Source organism: Gambusia affinis, linkage group LG04, assembly GCF_019740435.1.
Source record: "Gambusia affinis linkage group LG04, SWU_Gaff_1.0, whole genome shotgun sequence".
Lineage (NCBI taxonomy): Eukaryota > Metazoa > Chordata > Actinopteri > Cyprinodontiformes > Poeciliidae > Gambusia > Gambusia affinis.
Window position 1 is genome coordinate 21,445,595 of NC_057871.1, and position 17,165 is coordinate 21,462,759.

General features: G+C 42.2%; 1 protein-coding gene across 1 annotated transcript; it reads left to right on the forward strand.

The window, feature by feature from the left end:
• The first annotated feature begins 210 nt into the window (after positions 1-210).
• On the forward strand, positions 211-13,828 carry LOC122829603 (transportin-2). The gene is made up of 24 exons (XM_044114292.1): positions 211-422; positions 1,043-1,142; positions 2,374-2,449; positions 2,601-2,750; positions 3,002-3,108; positions 3,185-3,318; positions 3,407-3,488; positions 4,160-4,282; positions 4,377-4,495; positions 4,586-4,646; positions 4,743-4,914; positions 5,901-6,053; positions 6,138-6,363; positions 6,444-6,615; positions 6,688-6,882; positions 7,190-7,348; positions 8,794-8,881; positions 9,057-9,155; positions 9,235-9,330; positions 9,414-9,489; positions 9,579-9,678; positions 9,764-9,838; positions 10,986-11,115; positions 12,260-13,828. Exons 2-23 carry the CDS (start codon positions 1,044-1,046, stop codon positions 11,091-11,093), a joined length of 2,670 nt encoding a protein of 889 aa, XP_043970227.1. The 5' UTR covers positions 211-422; position 1,043; the 3' UTR covers positions 11,094-11,115; positions 12,260-13,828.
• The last annotated feature ends 3,337 nt before the right edge of the window (positions 13,829-17,165 follow it).

Sequence of the window (17,165 nt, forward strand, 5' to 3'; positions counted from 1 at the left end):
ATCAGAACCTGGCGCCATCTAGTGGTCAAGAGTAAAGCTCGAAAGAAGTCATATACAGTATTCACGAAATTAAACACACTGCGTATTTTTGTACTAAAAAGATACATTTTAGAAACCGAACAGCCACACTTATAATAAGAAAAAGGCAGTTATTTTAAAACATGCCTTACTGCGTAATCACCTGGTTCAGCACCGTTGTCTACGGCAGCCGGCAGGAATCAAACAGGTCACCCGGCTTGATCGCAAGGCATGCAATCTCTGTCATACACAAGCTAGCGTAACAAATACACAGACCTACAGAGACTATAGTTTTTTTACACAGCCACACAGATAGCTGCGATATTTTGTTTAATGTTAGTTTTTTACAGCGTGACTACACCCTTTTCCGTACAAATATAAAACCAGCACACCGGAGTAACCAGGTAAAATCTTTCGCGCTACTTTCATACAGATGCTAACTAGACATGCTACATGTTCTAGCTTTGGGTTGATGTCCGGTTGTTTATATCATGCATATAAAAGTCTTTCTGTAATTGATGTTAATTACTCGTTCAGATATAAAGTACAGTGGCCGGAAATCTGTGTAATTTACGCCTTATAGCCGTTCAATACTAGTGAATACGCATTTTAATCCATGTTGACATTAAGCTAGCTTGCTAGCTGTCTCAGAGACATTGCGCCGTCTGGGCCTCATGGAGAAAACTCTCATCAGCTCTTAGTTTATAACTTATTAGAACTTACCAAAGCTAATTCACCATAGTTTAGCACTCGCTTTTATTATTGTTGGGATTCATATCTCAGAAAACAGGAAATGCTCCTAGCCACTCATGCTATCAAAACGGGTTCTCGATAGTATTTACAGCCTTTTTCATTTTCTGAGGATTTCAAAAGCCAGTTTCTGTTTGAGTCAGATAATGTAACGGATGGTCAACTAGCTTTAGTGAGTGGCTTGCTTGTTTTCTACGTATAGGTGTGAGTGAGAGCACTTAGAGGCGTTGTTGTCGTGCCTTCCAGACAGCTCATCAATGTGTTATCTTCACAGGATGGAGTGGCAGCCAGACGAACAGGGTCTGCAGCAAGTGCTTCAGCTGCTCAAAGACTCCCAGTCCCCAGACACAGCCACTCAGAGAGCTGTGCAAGAAGTATCCTTACCTCTCAGTCTGCGTGGAAGTTTAACCATGTCTAAATGGATGCCTGGTGGAAAGCTGCTTTGCGGTGTTGGCTCACTGCAAAATGTTTGGTGCAAACCCAAGCTGGACCTTTTCAGAGTGGAGTTTGCATGTTCTGTGTTCAGGCACTCCGGCATCTCCTGAAAGCCCAGGGTTTCTATGTAACCTGGAAAAGTATGGAATTTGATTCAAGTATTTTCCAGGTCTGGATTAGTATGGGAAAAGAAATGTAATCATTTAACTGTGCAATCAGACATATATTTTATTATATATACATTTATTAAATTGCATTTTCATGACTAAAATGACTGAAATCTCTAGAAGATGGAGTCTGGAAAAGTCTAGAACTTGGACATATCAAATGTGCCAAGTTTAAAAATAGGCAACATATGTTCAGTGTGTGTACATGATTATTTGTCCTATGTCTCTTTCATGGATCCCAGTAATTTGCCTCAGCACCACTCTTGAGCAAGATTTACCAAACATAGAAGACGCATAAATGCCAGAGGCATAAGGGTGCATTCACAGCAGCCCTGTTAAGTCTGCTTTCCTCTCATTTTAATTTATCTAGAAAGTCTGATGTGTTTGGAGAGGTGTGAATATACAATCGTCCTCTGATGCAGACCAAAAAGGCAAACTCTGGTCCGCCTAAACACCTAGATCTCAGCTTGGGTGAATTGAACTCTGGTGCTGTTTGAATTCATATGAATGCCAAGCAAACCAGAGACTGCTACAAAAGCAAGAAGTGGACTACTGCACAAGCAATTCTTGGTAAATACACCAAAACACACACAAGACTCCTATGCCATAGGGAGAAATGGTTTATGGTCTTTTACCAAGACAAAAGAGAAATCCTACAACCATTAAAATCTGACACTACTCCGTTTTTGTTTGCATTTCATGAAGAAGGAAGTTGCGCTCATGTCTTCTTAAGACGTTTTTGTGTCGTTTCCGTCAGTGGTTCTTGGTGCAGCACCACCACAGGCGAGGGAGGGAACAGGTTTTTCAAAGGGTTTGGTTTATTTTGACAGTGCGGTGTGAAAGCGCACCACACCAGCTGAAAATGTAACAAATGTTGCCACTTTGGTCCTCAAACGAAAAGAGTTTACCAGACTATGAGGTGTGAAAACAGCCAACGTTAGATGAGGGTGTGAGAATGTTTGTGCCAAGTGTGGATGGTTGAACTCCTTAACCGATGCCCCAGAAACTGGAGCAGCTTAACCAGTTTCCTGACTTCAACAACTATCTTATCTTTGTCCTCACAAGCCTCAAGTCCGAGGGTATGATTGAGTTTAAAAAAAAAAACATTCCATTGTCAATATTGCTGATCTTTCTTTTCAGCTGTGCTAGCGTCATGCTAATATTTCAGTTCTGCATCCAACATCCTGCTTCTCACATGGTATAATGCTGTTTCATTCTCTGTTTCTGAAGACGAACCCACTCGCTCGCTCAGTGGTCTGATTTTGAAGAACAATGTGAAGGCTCACTACCAGAACTTCCCCCCTAACGTGGCTGACTTCATCAAACGAGAATGCCTCAACAACATCGGAGATCCATCGCCGCTTATCAGAGCTACGATCGGTGAGGGTGTGGCAGAAAGGGGAAGGTGGGAGGGGTGGGAGAAAAGCAAAAGAAGCGTTACCCTGTAGTGATTGTGAGTCAGTCTGCCATGTGGGAGGCTGACTTGTTACACAGAAAAGTTGCTGTGTGGGTGCTCGAAAAAGATTTTTGCAGATGTTTATAGCTGAAGAAGGCTATGTTGTGTTAAATAGGGTAATCCAGAACTGTCAGCTGCAGGTTTATTTAATATATTTTTTGTCTTCGTCGTGAAGGGATTTTGATCACAACTATAGCCTCTAAAGGAGAGCTGCAGACTTGGCCGGAGCTCTTGCCTCAACTTTGCAATCTGCTCAACTCTGAGGACTACAACACCTGCGAGGTACAGCCTCTGCACGACTTATTGGGTTTCTAATTGTTCATGTGATTGGATCGCTCTGATTTCCCCTTGCTTTCAGGGTTCTTTTGGAGCACTGCAGAAAATCTGTGAGGATTCGTCTGAGCTGTTGGACAGCGACGCTCTGAACAGACCTCTCAACATCATGATCCCCAAGTTTCTCCAGTTCTTTAAGCACTGCAGCCCCAAGATCAGGTTGGTAAACCACTGTTGTTTTTCTGTCATGTCCCTTCTCCTTTATTCAGTCTGATTTTAGTAAACTCTTGGTTTGGTTTTCCTTTAGGTCCCATGCTATCGCTTGTGTGAACCAGTTCATCATTGGTCGAGCTCAAGCTCTGATGGATAATATCGATACTTTTATTGAGGTGAGAGATAAAAGGATTTCATCTGGCTTGTTCTGCTGAGTACAGCATTTCAGCTCTGGGTCATTCTGATGGTGGAGGACCAGAGTCCTGCCTGTTCAAAATCTTCCAGTCTGTGGAGACGCCTTATGTAGAGGACCAAGGTGAACTTAGTGTTGTACTGAAGAGTTAATTTAACTTTTGCGATGAGAGTTTTGGAAGACCCAATACTGGTCTATTCTTATTTATTGAATGGTTTTAGAAAACACAAGCAGTGAAAGAGTTGCTGCTCTCTGTATGAACAGAAAAAAAAAACATATTTTATGTATTCTAGATTTGGAGAAGGAGCAAATCGAAGATGGCAAAGAGGCCAAGCAGATGATACGAAATAGCTTTTTATCGTGCTGCTGAATTAAAAACACGACTTCAGGCTTGTTGTTTCAAGATGTCTAGATAATGCTGTTAAGAAAACCCAACTTGGTGAATATTTTATGTTCAAATATCCAGAATGGTATTTAAAAAACTTCAGAAAATACAAAAATTTCAAGAACCCTGGACTTTGCGTAAAACTTTGACTAATATGGTGGAATGCAGCAGATTAAGTTCCATATTACCCCAAACCTTATTTTACCGTCTTGTTCTCCAGCTCCTCCTTCACTTAATCCGTTCATCCTTCTTCCTCTCTCCTTTTGCAGAGTCTGTTTGCCCTGGCCGGTGACGAAGACAGTGAAGTGAGGAAGAACGTCTGCAGGGCTCTGGTCATGCTGCTGGAAGTTCGCATCGACCGCCTCATCCCGCACATGCACAGCATCATCCAGGTGAGGCGACCGTCGGATCTTCTGTCACCACCACCATCGTAGATACAGTCCTCCTCCTCTTCCTCACCACCAGCCGCTGTGTTTCTGTCTGCAGTACATGCTGCAGCGAACGCAGGACCCCGATGAGAACGTGGCTCTGGAAGCCTGCGAGTTCTGGCTCACTCTGGCTGAGCAGCCCATCTGTAAAGAGGCCCTGTCTGGACACTTGGTCCAGTAAGTCAAGATATGCTGACAGAGGGATTGAGGTAATGAAGGAGGAGCTCACCTGGTTTAAATCTTCTTTTTATTTTTCATTTTTTTAAGACTGATTCCTATCTTGGTGAACGGGATGAAATATTCAGAGATCGACATCATTCTCCTAAAAGTAAGCAGCTGTTGTTAAATTAAATGCTTCTTCCACACAAACTCTGCCCTTATAAGAATCTAGTTTACTTCAAACTTAATCTTTATCGTCCTCCAGGGAGACGTCGAAGAGGACGATACGATTCCCGATAGCGAGCAGGACATCAAGCCTCGCTTCCACAAGTCTCGCACCGTGACCCTGCAACACGAGGGTGGGGAGGGAGAGGAGGGCGAGGACATAGACGAAGACGAGGATGACGACGACGACACGTTGTCTGACTGGAATCTTCGTAAGCTACTGAAATGCGTTTAGACATTTAGGGTGTATTCATACCAGATTTATTTAGTTTTACTTGGTTCGTTTAGGGAGGTGTGAACATGCAGTCGAACTCTGATGCGGACCAAAAAAGCGAGGCCTGGCTCATTTCAGTTGAAGTGAACTCTAGTGTGGTTCATATTAATGGCAAGCGGACCAGAGTTTTCTCCAAAAGCAAGAAGCAGGCTATTGCGCAGGACATTCTGGATAAAGATCAAACTCACGATCAAACTCTGAATCTATTGCCAGCGGGAGAAATGGCTAGTGGTTCTTTTTACCAAAGACAAAAAAAGAAACCCTACAATCACAAAAATCTGGCATGTTCGTTTACATTTTGAGAAGGAGGACGTTGTGCTCATGCCGTCTTTGAAGGTTTTGTTGTCGTTTCCTTCAGTGGTTCTTGTTGCAGCGCCGCCACAGGCGAGAGGGGACACATGTTTTCAAGAAGTTTGATTTGTTTGATAGTGCAGTGTGAAAGCGAACCGCACCAACTGAAAATGTAACCAGTGTTGTAATTTTGGTCCCCAATCGGACCAAGGTTGAAAATATCCTTAAACATCTGAAGTATGGAAAATATTTCTATTTCAAAACTTTTTACCTGTCAAGTTGTCTCAGTCTTATCTGTTTCTTGTTTTATTACCCCTCTGTTTTCATCCATTGTTAAAAAGGAATTACCGTATTTTTCGAACTATAAGCCTCTACTTTTTTCCCCACGCTTTGAACCATGCGTCAGTTTTTAAAAAAACAACAACTCTATAGTCCGGAAAATTCGGTAGCTTTGAATGACAAAATTCTTGATTTTCTCATTAGAAGCCCAAATTATGTTTGATGTTACCATTAATTTTATTGGATTTTATGGTATCGATCAACAAAACGTGGTGAAGAACAGTGAAGTGGACAGCAGAAGTTTCTCTCCTATCGGTGCGTCTCTAATCTCGTCCATCGGTCTCTGACTCCCAGGAAAATGCTCAGCTGCGGCTCTGGACGTTCTGGCCAACGTGTTTCGTGAGGAGCTGCTCCCACATCTCCTGCCTCTGCTTAAAGGCCTGCTGTTCCATCCTGACTGGGTCATCAAGGAGTCTGGCATCTTGGTGCTCGGCGCCATCGCTGAGGGTTAGACATAGACTCACAAATTACATTCAAATCTAAATTTTAATATAAAACAGGAAGAAAGGTAAGCTCTCATCCTCTTTTCAGGCTGCATGCAGGGAATGGTTCCCTACTTGCCAGAGCTGATTCCTCATCTCATCCAGTGCTTATGCGACAAGAAGGCTCTGGTGCGCTCCATCGCCTGCTGGACCCTGAGTCGCTACGCCCACTGGGTGGTCAGCCAGCCCCCCGACGCCCACCTCAAGCCCCTCATGACCGAGCTTCTCAAACGCATCCTGGATGGAAACAAAAGGGTGCAGGAAGCGGCGTGCAGGTGCGGCTCTCAGCTTTCCTTAATGCTCTTCTTCACTTCCTGCTCAGACATCTTTCTCACTCATACCCTGTTGGCCACAGTGCCTTCGCCACCCTGGAGGAGGAGGCGTGCACGGAGCTAGTGCCGTACCTCAGCTTCATCCTGGACACGCTGGTTTTCGCTTTCGGGAAATATCAGCACAAGAATCTGCTGATCCTCTACGACGCTATAGGAACGCTGGCTGATTCTGTGGGACACCACCTCAACCAGCCTGTGAGCTCAGCAGTCACACACACATTCACACACACATTGGGACTGAAACATTTACTTTTCTTTTTTTTGAAGGAGTACATCCAGAAGCTGATGCCGCCTCTGATAGCCAAATGGAACGAGCTGAAGGACGAGGACAAAGACCTCTTTCCTCTGCTGGAGTGTCTGTCGTCGGTTGCCACGGCGCTGCAGAGCGGCTTCCTCCCGTACTGCGAGCCTGTGTACCAGCGCTGCGTGACCCTGGTCCAGAAGACGCTGGCTCAGGCCATGGTGAGCTGCGTCACAGCATTTTACCTTAACACGCTGATTTTAATAGTCAGGGCTCGTATGGGTGCTTGAATTTAAATTAGGTTTTTTCAGGGTTTGGAACGTGCTTGAAATACTCGATATTCAAACTGCAGTTAAGTTATTAAGTCCACAATAGAGAATTGCAGCTGTCATTTTTGTTTCATTTCTGTAGTGTGGTGCTGGAAAAGTTTGGAAACTTGCCATGAAATTGCTTGAAATGTATTGGGTTAAAGTGTGTGAAGCATGTATGGCTGTATGAAATGAGAACCACTGTGTTGGTGTTTCTCAGATGTACAGTCAGCAGCCAGACCAGTATGAAGCACCAGATAAGGACTTCATGATTGTGGCCCTGGATCTATTAAGCGGGTTGGCCGAGGGTCTTGGGGGCCACGTCGACACGCTGGTGGCCCGCAGCAACATCATGACCCTGCTGTTCCAGTGCATGCAGGTGAGAGTACTTCAGTGGATTTCATCACCTTCACATCCCATCTAGTCTGAGAAACCAGCTTCTGGTCTTCATGATGTGGAATTGTGGAAAATGTGTTCATGTCTTCTCTTTCTATAATTTTTATTGCAGAAAAAGTGTTCCCACTGTTTAAACTCTTTCACTTTTTTTCACATTACAACCACAAAATGTTTTGATTTGGGTTTTTTAAGTGAAATGCCAAAACACATTGTTGGATACTTGTGAAGTGGGTGGTCTTTTGGGGTGTCATTCGGCAATGGTGGATCCAGAACATTCTCATAGTGGTAATCAGGACGATGTGGTGGTTAACAATTAATTGGCACTAGGGCCGCTTCGGAGAACGACATCCGTATTTTGCCAAATAATTCACTAAATACAGAAAATATTTTCTGGAAGCTAATAAATAAATGCCATCACCTCTGGCTCCAACAGTTTTGGATGGGAACTGCTTGTTCTGGTGGTGTGCTCTACTGATGAGTTACCTCCATATTGGAACAACCAATTGTCTGCCCGGGAGGGTCCAATGATTGTCCGGGGGTTAGAGGTCATGGCCACCCCATGGGAACCCTCTGGTTCTGCCCTTGCATTTCGGATTTCGGGGTTTTGACCAGGCTCAACTCAGGCTCAGTCAAATTAATCAGAGAGCGTCCATCTGCCACAGATTCTTACATAAATCTACATCCATCCATCTTTTGGAGATCTATTGATACTCTAATTCAGGGGTCCCCAAAGTGGGTCCTCGAGGGCCGGCATCCTGCATGTTTTAGTTCTCTCCCTGGTGGCACCAACAACCTTTTCAGCATGTCAATGTTCTTCTAGGGCCTTCTAACGAGCCGCCATTTGATCCAGGTGCGTTAAACCAGGGAGAGAACTAAAACATGCAGGATGCCGGCCCTCCAGGACCGACTTTGGGGGCACCTGCTTTAATTGAACAAAGAAGAAGAAGATAGTAAAACCAACAATCCAGACAATGCCGACAGTTGTGGGAGGTTCCAAACTTTATTAATTGTAAGTTGTTGTGACAACAATAAATCTAAATTCTTGTCATTACAAGAAGCTTATTATGATAAATGATAAACAGTACGATAAACACCCACCGCTAGGTTCAAGGCATGTTGAAGACTTTTGAGAGATACAGTTTTATCCCCAAACTCGTTTACTTGGTGTAGAAAAATATACAACTGAGTTTTTCAGATTTACATGTAGACGCAGGTAGACCGACCTCCCCGTCCATCCATCCATTTATTGATCTGTCCGTCATGCGTTTGTCCATCCAGGTAATTGGATGATGTGAAAATTTGTATGAAACCTGTTTACTTGTGTGTCGGCTCTGAGCAGTCCCAGGTAGTCAGTGGATGTGCCATTAACCCATTCCAGGTCAGCAGAGTTTGTTTCTATTGGTCTTTCTTTGTGTGTTTTTGTTTCAGGATACGATGCCTGAGGTGAGGCAGAGTTCATTTGCTCTGCTGGGTGACCTGACCAAGGCCTGCTTCCCTCACGTCAAACCGTGTATTGGTAATCATTCCTTTCTCTTCCTCCCGAACACTAAGCTCAGCTTATTAAAGGCGCTTGACAAGGGCCTAGCACAGTGGAGAAATGTTTTTTTTGTGAAACGTGACCGTAAAAAGTTAGGGAAAAAAATTACACAAATCTGGATGATTATTTTTTTAAATTCATTTTTATCCTTTAGCTGAATTTATGCCGATCCTCGGGACAAATCTGAACCCAGAGTTTATCTCCGTGTGCAACAACGCCACCTGGGCCATAGGGGAGATCTGCATGCAGATGGGTCAGTACCGCCATCTTGATGCTCCTAGTTTAAACTTTAGATACTGTGCGTCTGACCTCGTTCTTTCTTCTCCCATCAGGAGTGGAGATGCAGCCATACATAGCTATGGTTCTAAACCAGCTGGTTGAGATCATTAACCGACCCAACACACCCAAAACCCTGCTGGAAAACACAGGCATGTAGACGTTCGCTCCTCGTGTGCTGCTCGTGGCTGACACCTTTGTTACTTGCTTAATGCCATCTATGCTCGTGTTGCAGCCATCACCATCGGCAGACTGGGTTACGTTTGCCCTCAGGAGGTCGCCCCCATGCTGCCGCAGTTTATCCGACCCTGGTGCGGACTCCTCGCCTTCCACGCAAATCGCAGCTGTGAGAAAACCGTAGGAATCTGCTGCTCATTGCTTTCTTGTTGACGTCCTCCAGGTGCACGTCTCTCCGCAACATCCGAGACAACGAGGAGAAAGACTCTGCCTTTCGTGGGATTTGCATAATGATCGGTGTGAATCCCGGAGGCGTGGTGCAGGTGAGGCGTCGTCCGCTGCAGCTGTATGCGTCGTCCGGTTACCGTCTGTTGAATTAGACCCGCTGTACCTTTTTCTGATGCTCAGGATTTCATCTTCTTCTGTGACGCCGTGGCCTCCTGGGTGAACCCTAAGGATGATCTGAGAGACATGTTCTACAAGGTATGTAGCAGGATAACCCAGGAAAGATTCAATATTATGTCACATTTTGCCTTGTGAGTCACATTCTGCAGTTCAGGGATTAACCTGCAAACACAAACCTCTGCAGATGGATAGGCCTGTCACAATAACACCTCTTACTGGTTTATTGTCCCAGGGATTATTGCAATAATCAATAATATTGTTGCCTCGTCACCATTCTCAAGTCATATATTTATGATAGTATAAGAATGCAAGTTCCCTCTCTCACTAATAAGCTTTAACTTTGTACACAAAACTCCACACTGAACTGGAATGCATTTTAAATATGTAAAATAAAACTTGGCGACCAAAAACAATACATAAAAAGGAGATAGAAACCACGCCTTAAATAAAATGGATTATAAAATTTTTGTTAACAAAATTGCCCTTCAAAGAAAATTTTAATCATCAATATTGAAATTATTACGGTCATTTTAATTTTTCCTTTGATTAAAGAGAGTGTCCACTCTTCCTTAAAAAGTCTTAAATTCATTAGAAACGATATTAAGTCGTTAATAACAGGTCTTAAATTTGTTGTTGCAGGACTATTTACTATTCAATGTAGTTTATTTTTCTTTCTGGGTTTTTCTGTCAGGCAATAGTTTGAGACGCACTCACATGTCTTCATTGTTTTCTGTGACTTGAAGCTACTTCTAACTAGCTGCTAACATATCTTTGCTAGGTAGCTAGCTAGCATTTTGTATCTATCTTTGGTAAGTGCAAATTTATTGCCAGTTTTCTGGAGGAAGTTTGTCTTTGCCTGTACAACGCTACAGTCATTCTGTGCTATAAAGCTTCGTACTGTTACGCTTTAAAATATGCAATTTTCTTTTGTACATTTCTGCCATGATTAGGTCTTGAAATTAATTCATAATAGTCTGAAAAAGTCTTTGCGTTGATAAAACCTGCAGTAATGCTGTTAATTGATTAATTGCTTGCTGCTACGGGCATAACGTCAACATAAGTTAAACATAAAAGGCGTTTCCCATGTACCCTCGACATCAGTTATGTTTATCAAATTTTTACTTTTAATAATCATAATTCGAATCTTTAATATCTCCTAAATATGTTCTCTTTGCTCACACACGTTGGATTTGCTGAGTGTGTGTGTGTGTGTTGGTCTCCACAGATCCTTCATGGTTTCAAGGAGCAGGTCGGGGAGGAGAACTGGCAGCAGTTTTCAGAGCAGTTCCCCCCACTGCTAAAGGAGAGACTGGCAGCCTGCTACGGCGTTTAGGTTCTCCACACCCACCCAATAGGTGAGCCACCACGCATTGGGTTAGAGCAGTGCTTCTCAATTATTTTCTGTCATGCCCCCCCTAGGAAGAAGAAAACATCTCGCGCCCCCCCCAAGCCCCTGTGACTATTAATAGTATCACTGTCAATAAAACTGTTATAAGTACACCTCTGCATAACACTGCATACTTATTAACATATAAGAGAATATAAAAAGAAAGAAATATGGATCGACTTACCACAAATAATAGTTTTATTAACTGTAACAGAAAAGATTTAAAGTGCATCTGAAATTCAAAAATAAAATGAAATCCTTGATTAAACTATTAACATTTTTTGACTGACCATGTCAAACCATATGATACTGAAAAATAAAATTACATAAAATCGATAAATAACAATGCATTTAAACTGATCACCAACATTAACTCAGGAGCACAATATTTAAAAAAACTTTAACCTGCAAAACAAAAATATATAAAATAATCTGTGCTGATTTTTTTTAATCAAAGATGATGTCTGGATTAATGGCTACATTACATTACACATTAAATACATTACACCCCAATCAGCGTGATTGGGGTGTAATGTATTTAAGTGACGCCTTAATTTATTTGGCTTCATGCTGTCCGCTGCCAACAGTAAGCACACCGGTCTTTCTTCGTCTCCCACCGTAGTCACAGTGAAGCCAAACGCTACATACGCTTCGTCATATTTCCTCGTCTTAGCTTTAGGAAGACTTTCGTTTGTCTCTTTATCTCCGTCTCTCTTCGCCTGTCTTCTAATTCCTGTTAAATATTTTTCCATGGTGTCACTTGAGGGTCTGCTACACTTCGTGTCTACACTTCATACTCATACTATGTGCAAAGGCGCACACCCCTACACCACCGAGCAAATGCTCCCTGCGCACACTCTGCCAATGAGAGCGCCACTGTCCCCTAATGTGGTGGAGGTGCAATTGCACTTTATTCTAGGACAGTCAAAAAAATCAAAATAAAAAAATAAAAAAGCATGTTCCCCGAGGTCAAACGCGCCCCCCTTGATGGAGCCTCGCGCCCCCCTGGGGGGGCGCGCCCCACTATTTGAGAAACACTGGGTTAGAGTAAAGAAAAACTGCATTGTTGCTCCATTAACATCTTCATGTTGGTTTGTGTTTTTTGTCTTCAGGTGAGCCAGCAGGAGGAGGGTGAATGGGAAACTCATCCATCTGTGTATTGCACGGCCCTGATCTGGGGGGAGGGAGAGGGACGCTTTTGGCCGCTCCCCCTGATGGACGGCCCCCACGCCCTATGTGTTTGTCCATAGAGGGAGGGTGCGCGGGTGGGAGGGAGGGACAGGGGGGACACCTCTAGATTAACTAGGCAGGGACCTGACACAGAAAAAAAAACAAAAAAAAAACAACAACAACTAACTGGTAGGGACAGATAGAGAAGGAGGAGACCAGCTGGAATAGAGAGCAGCACAAAGAAAAGTTCAGGGACAGACAGGGAGGGGATTCACTAACGAGGCAGGGACAGCAGGCAGGAGAAAGCTTGTTTCCTGGCTGGAACGACAGGGAAAGTTAGGATTTTAATGGGATTCTTAAACTTAAACCAGTAGCTGGTTGCTCAACAGACTCACAGACATTGAGTTGTACATGCAGTACCTGGGACAGACTGTGGGTGGCACTGTGGTTCAGACTTTTTACAGACCTACTACGTGTAGCTAGGGACAGACAGGTAAAAAAAACCCACCTCTCTAATAACTTCATTTTTCTGGGGGAATAGGATTCAATATCAAATACTCCATCTGTGCTCCACCCGATTCTGCTTCTCTGTAAGATGATCTATCCTCATCCATGTTTCCTACCTTTCATTCTTACCAGAGTGCTGCTTTACAGAGCTGTCATCTATCACACCTATTGCTGTCTACATGTTTTTTTCTACCTGATCGAACGAGACAGAGAGAGAGAAAGCGTGGGGAAGCCTTTTCCCACCGAAAACAAACCATTCCTCTGGGAAGGGGGGCTTAGGGCTAATACTTCTGTTTTCTCACCTGAGCGGGAGGAAATCATACAAAGAAAATGCATCCTTAGTTTTGTCTCCAAGGTTCAGCTCGACGCGTGCATGTTGCAAGTTTGTAAATCCTGATTTCGGCATTCTTTAACAGTGTGTGAAATGTGTATTTTTTATTTTTTGTATTTGTTTTTGGACATGGTACCGAGCTAAAACTTGACTCCCCACCGCAATGTCCTTGGCACCTGTTGACTGTGACCAAGTGTTTGTGTATGTGTGTGTGTGTGTGTGTGTGTGTGTGACTGAGTGTGTATGTCTGTCTGTCTACATTTGTGTTGATATCCATTTGATGCCATATTGATATCTTTAGTAAAACTGATTGGTTGTGATTTTTATAATGTTTTATAATTGGTCTCTTTTTTTTTCTTTTTTTTTTTGCTGCTACTGATGAGTTTTGTTTCTGTAGTGAACTGAAATTCACACACTTAACACAAAAATTGAATTGATGCTATATTCAGTGACTGTTAAGTTGTTTTTTTGCACTTTTTATTTTATTCAGTTTTTTTAAATTTTATTTTATTATTTGTATGGTATATATTTTTTAAACTTCACCCATATGATATGTCTTGACCCTAATGTCAGTGTTTGTCATACTGTGTTGCACTGTGAAATTAAGTGTCTTTGACTGGCAAAAATATCTCAATACTAAATGGCAAATAAAAGCAAATTTGTGAAACTGCGACTAATCCGCACTTTTACAATTACTAACCTTGCCATAACGCTGTGTGTGCGTGCGTGTGTGTGTGAGATCCTGCATGAGAGAGTGCATGAGGAGATCTAGTATTTGCCAATAAGCATGTTTGACGGAAGAGTGTGATACGGTTAAAAGAAGGGATGTAGCCTGCCTCAGCATAGTTTGTATGCATGCTCTGTTTTTCCACAGTAAAGATGTACAGTGCCTTGCAAAAGTGTTTATACCTCTTAAACCTTTATACATTTTGTCTAAAAACTACAAACCTTGGTGTATTTTATTAGATCTTTATGATAGCCCAACCCAAAGGAGCGTATGATGATAGAGACATTACTATCCTTTCTGCTCAGTCTTACACTGAATGGTTAGCAACAACACAACTACTACTACCCAACTCAAAAATAAATTTCAAGTTGCGTTTAGGTCGGCACTGCCCTGGTAAAAACCAGCACTTGTTCTACGCTTCGCTTCATCCAGAGGGTCTGGACTCTTGGCTATTGAGAAGCAATTGCTTCCTGGAGGCGTGGAGTTTGTTCAAGTCTTAAATGTTGCCCAGTCGCTAACGTTTGCCCATGACGTAGCCGTCCTCCACTGCAAAGAGAGAAGTGCCGAGCTGAACGAGGCAGATGTTAATATTGATTCAGCATTTGGAAGTGTGGCCAGCACAGATTGAACGGCTTCGTTCACCTTCTCTGCTGCCTTCACTAAAACTACAGGCTGCAATTCTGAAACGGCCCAGAAAATTGACATCATTCCGAACTTCTCCTTCTGTTCACTGATTGGCCTGATCAAAAATCTATCAGGGAGAATCCCCTTCAATGGGAGAAAGCCTAGGAGGAGCAGTGAAGAGAGATTGGAATTTAGAGGCCAGTAGCCGGGCTAGGTTGGGACTTTGACTGGGCCATATTTAGCTCAGTCTCAAGTCTTTTTGTAGCCTCTATAACTGGTTTTCTTCCAGTATGCTCCTGAATTTGGCTCTGTCTTCCTCTCTGGTCTGACTAGCTTCCTTTGCCCTGCTGAAGATCCCCTCAGCATCATGCTGACAACTACTACTCTGAAATGAGTAGCAGTTGTCGTGTTGAGATGCTCCAATCTGAGTTGTAGATCTCTGTGACTTATCCAGAGTCTCCATGAGCTTCTCGTAAGCTTTTCCAATGACACGATGTCCTTTACATCGAGTGTCAACTGACCCTTTTTGGATTGATTAAGCAAAGCTCTGTGGGAGATTCACAGCTCAACATATTGTTTTACAACATATGACTGTGCGTCTGCTGAGATCATAATACAAACTACTCACTTCAACGCTCTTAAGTTGGAAACAGCATAATGGCAGCATTGTTGTGATGACATGCTGAATATGGAGAGTTGAAAAAGTAGGAGCTTCTTAAAGAGACAGAGGCCAATTTCAAAGTAGATTGTGATGTCAAATTTCTTTGATGTCCTGTTTGATATATGCAGCATTTTTAGAACACCTGTAGCTAACATAGTCACTTGATTGTGCTACAAAATAATATACATCCTCTTTAAACTTGTCCTGAACTTTTCTCCCTGACCCATCTGTTCCATATCCATATATGCGCACCACACTTTTCAGATATTCAGTTTTAAAAATTTAAAGCAAAGTCTCAATCCATTTTCACTTCACGATTACACACCACCTTGTGTCAACTCATCAAATGCCATTCCAATTAATAGGTGTATCACTACTGCTGTGGGCTTGTAAGAGGACAAAATGTGGAAAAGCTCAACAGGTATGAATACTTTAGCAATGCACTGTATGGGTGTGTGTGCAGTAGTGCATGTTTGGTGTATGTTTCAGAGTATTATGACTGCCCTTTATACACCAACACACCACCTCGACTCACAAGCAGAAAGGGACGGTACATTTAGATAAAAAGCTAGGACACTGCCAAAGAGCAATAGCCACTAAATTAGAAAGCTGGAGTAGAAGGAGAGGCCACCTGGAGCGTGATGCGGACACACAGGTACAGCCGGACTGTAAGGATGATTTCTGATCACGATTCTGCCAGCAAAATTCAACACAGGGAAGCGTGTTCATTTTTTTAAAAATATATGTTTTTTAATTATTATTTTTATTTTCTGGCTCATTGATATTTAGATGCAGACAAAATGTTGCCGCTTGATTTGACCTGGACTGTGACCATTAAGGTAATTGAACCAATCATCCGTCACTTAAAAATGGGAGACAATCTGAGTCTGTTTCCTTTCTCTCAGTTCGGATTGTGAGGGATTTTTTAAAAACATATATATAAATGTCTCAGTGGCTCAATGTTTCTACGTGATTTCATGTGCTTCTCTGATGATTTCTAGTTCCATGAGATTTTTGTATTGTGAACTTTTTAATGGTACTGTAGAAGTCTGGTTACGGACCAGTGATGAATGCAAGTAGAGAGAGGAGACATGGTTTTTTTATTTCCATTTTTTAAATTTATGTTAATGTAATAAGAAGCATGACACTGAGTAAGATTTAAACTTTTAACATGGAAAATCAGCCTGATTTACAATAGAGCAAAAAGACTTTGGTACCTGCCTCTAATCTGTTTCCCTCCATTTATTATAATTTGGGAGTAGAAATGAAATAGTTTTGGGGTGATTTTAATCCTTTTATAGTTTGTGTGTAAAACTGACTGAAAATCCAGCTGGATTGTGGATTACCTGAAATAAATGTTCTTGTCATGCATGCTGAGAAATGGCTGTTATGATTTTTGGTGCTTTTTTTTAAAGTTAATGTTTTGTTGTTAGTTTTTTTTAGCTCTGTTTCAGATAAATAGTACGGTTCCTGATATATGAACTCTCAAATTAAAAATCAATGTAAAATGAGGAGTGCAACGTGGGCACTTTTTCTGACAATCACCTTCATTGTTCAGACACAAAGGTGTGATTTTTATTATTATTATTATTATTATTATTATTATTATTTTTCAAAATTTGGGTGTAAAAGTTAAAATTTGCAGCATTTTTTTATTATTATTATTCAAACATGTTTAAATTTAAGCCTCCAACAACAATGATATTTGGAGAAATGTCTCTTACCATGTGGCAGAAAACCCACTTAGTTTTGGTTAAATCAAAAACTTAATGCTAAATCTTTTCATCTCCTACAAAAGAAAAACCAGACAATGTGTGTTTGGACTATTTCAACATTGGGACGCTCGGTTGTGTCATATTTCACCCATCCAACTGACAATGTGTTGAAATTGTCAGCTAATTATTCCAGCCATTTTGTCCAGTGCAGCAGTACCACTGAAAGCCAAATAGCCCCAAAGCATGATGCGTCCTCCACCGTGCTTTACAGTTGAAACAGCTT

Coding starts and splice junctions, on each gene's coding strand:
- LOC122829603 (XM_044114292.1), top strand. CDS start 1,044: ATGGAGTGGCAGCCAGACGAACAGGGTCTGCAGCAAGTGCTTCAGCTG. Junction 6,054..6,137: donor GCTCGGCGCCATCGCTGAGG/GTTAGACATAGA, acceptor TCCTCTTTTCAG/GCTGCATGCAGGGAATGGTT. Junction 9,490..9,578: donor CCGCAGTTTATCCGACCCTG/GTGCGGACTCCT, acceptor GACGTCCTCCAG/GTGCACGTCTCTCCGCAACA.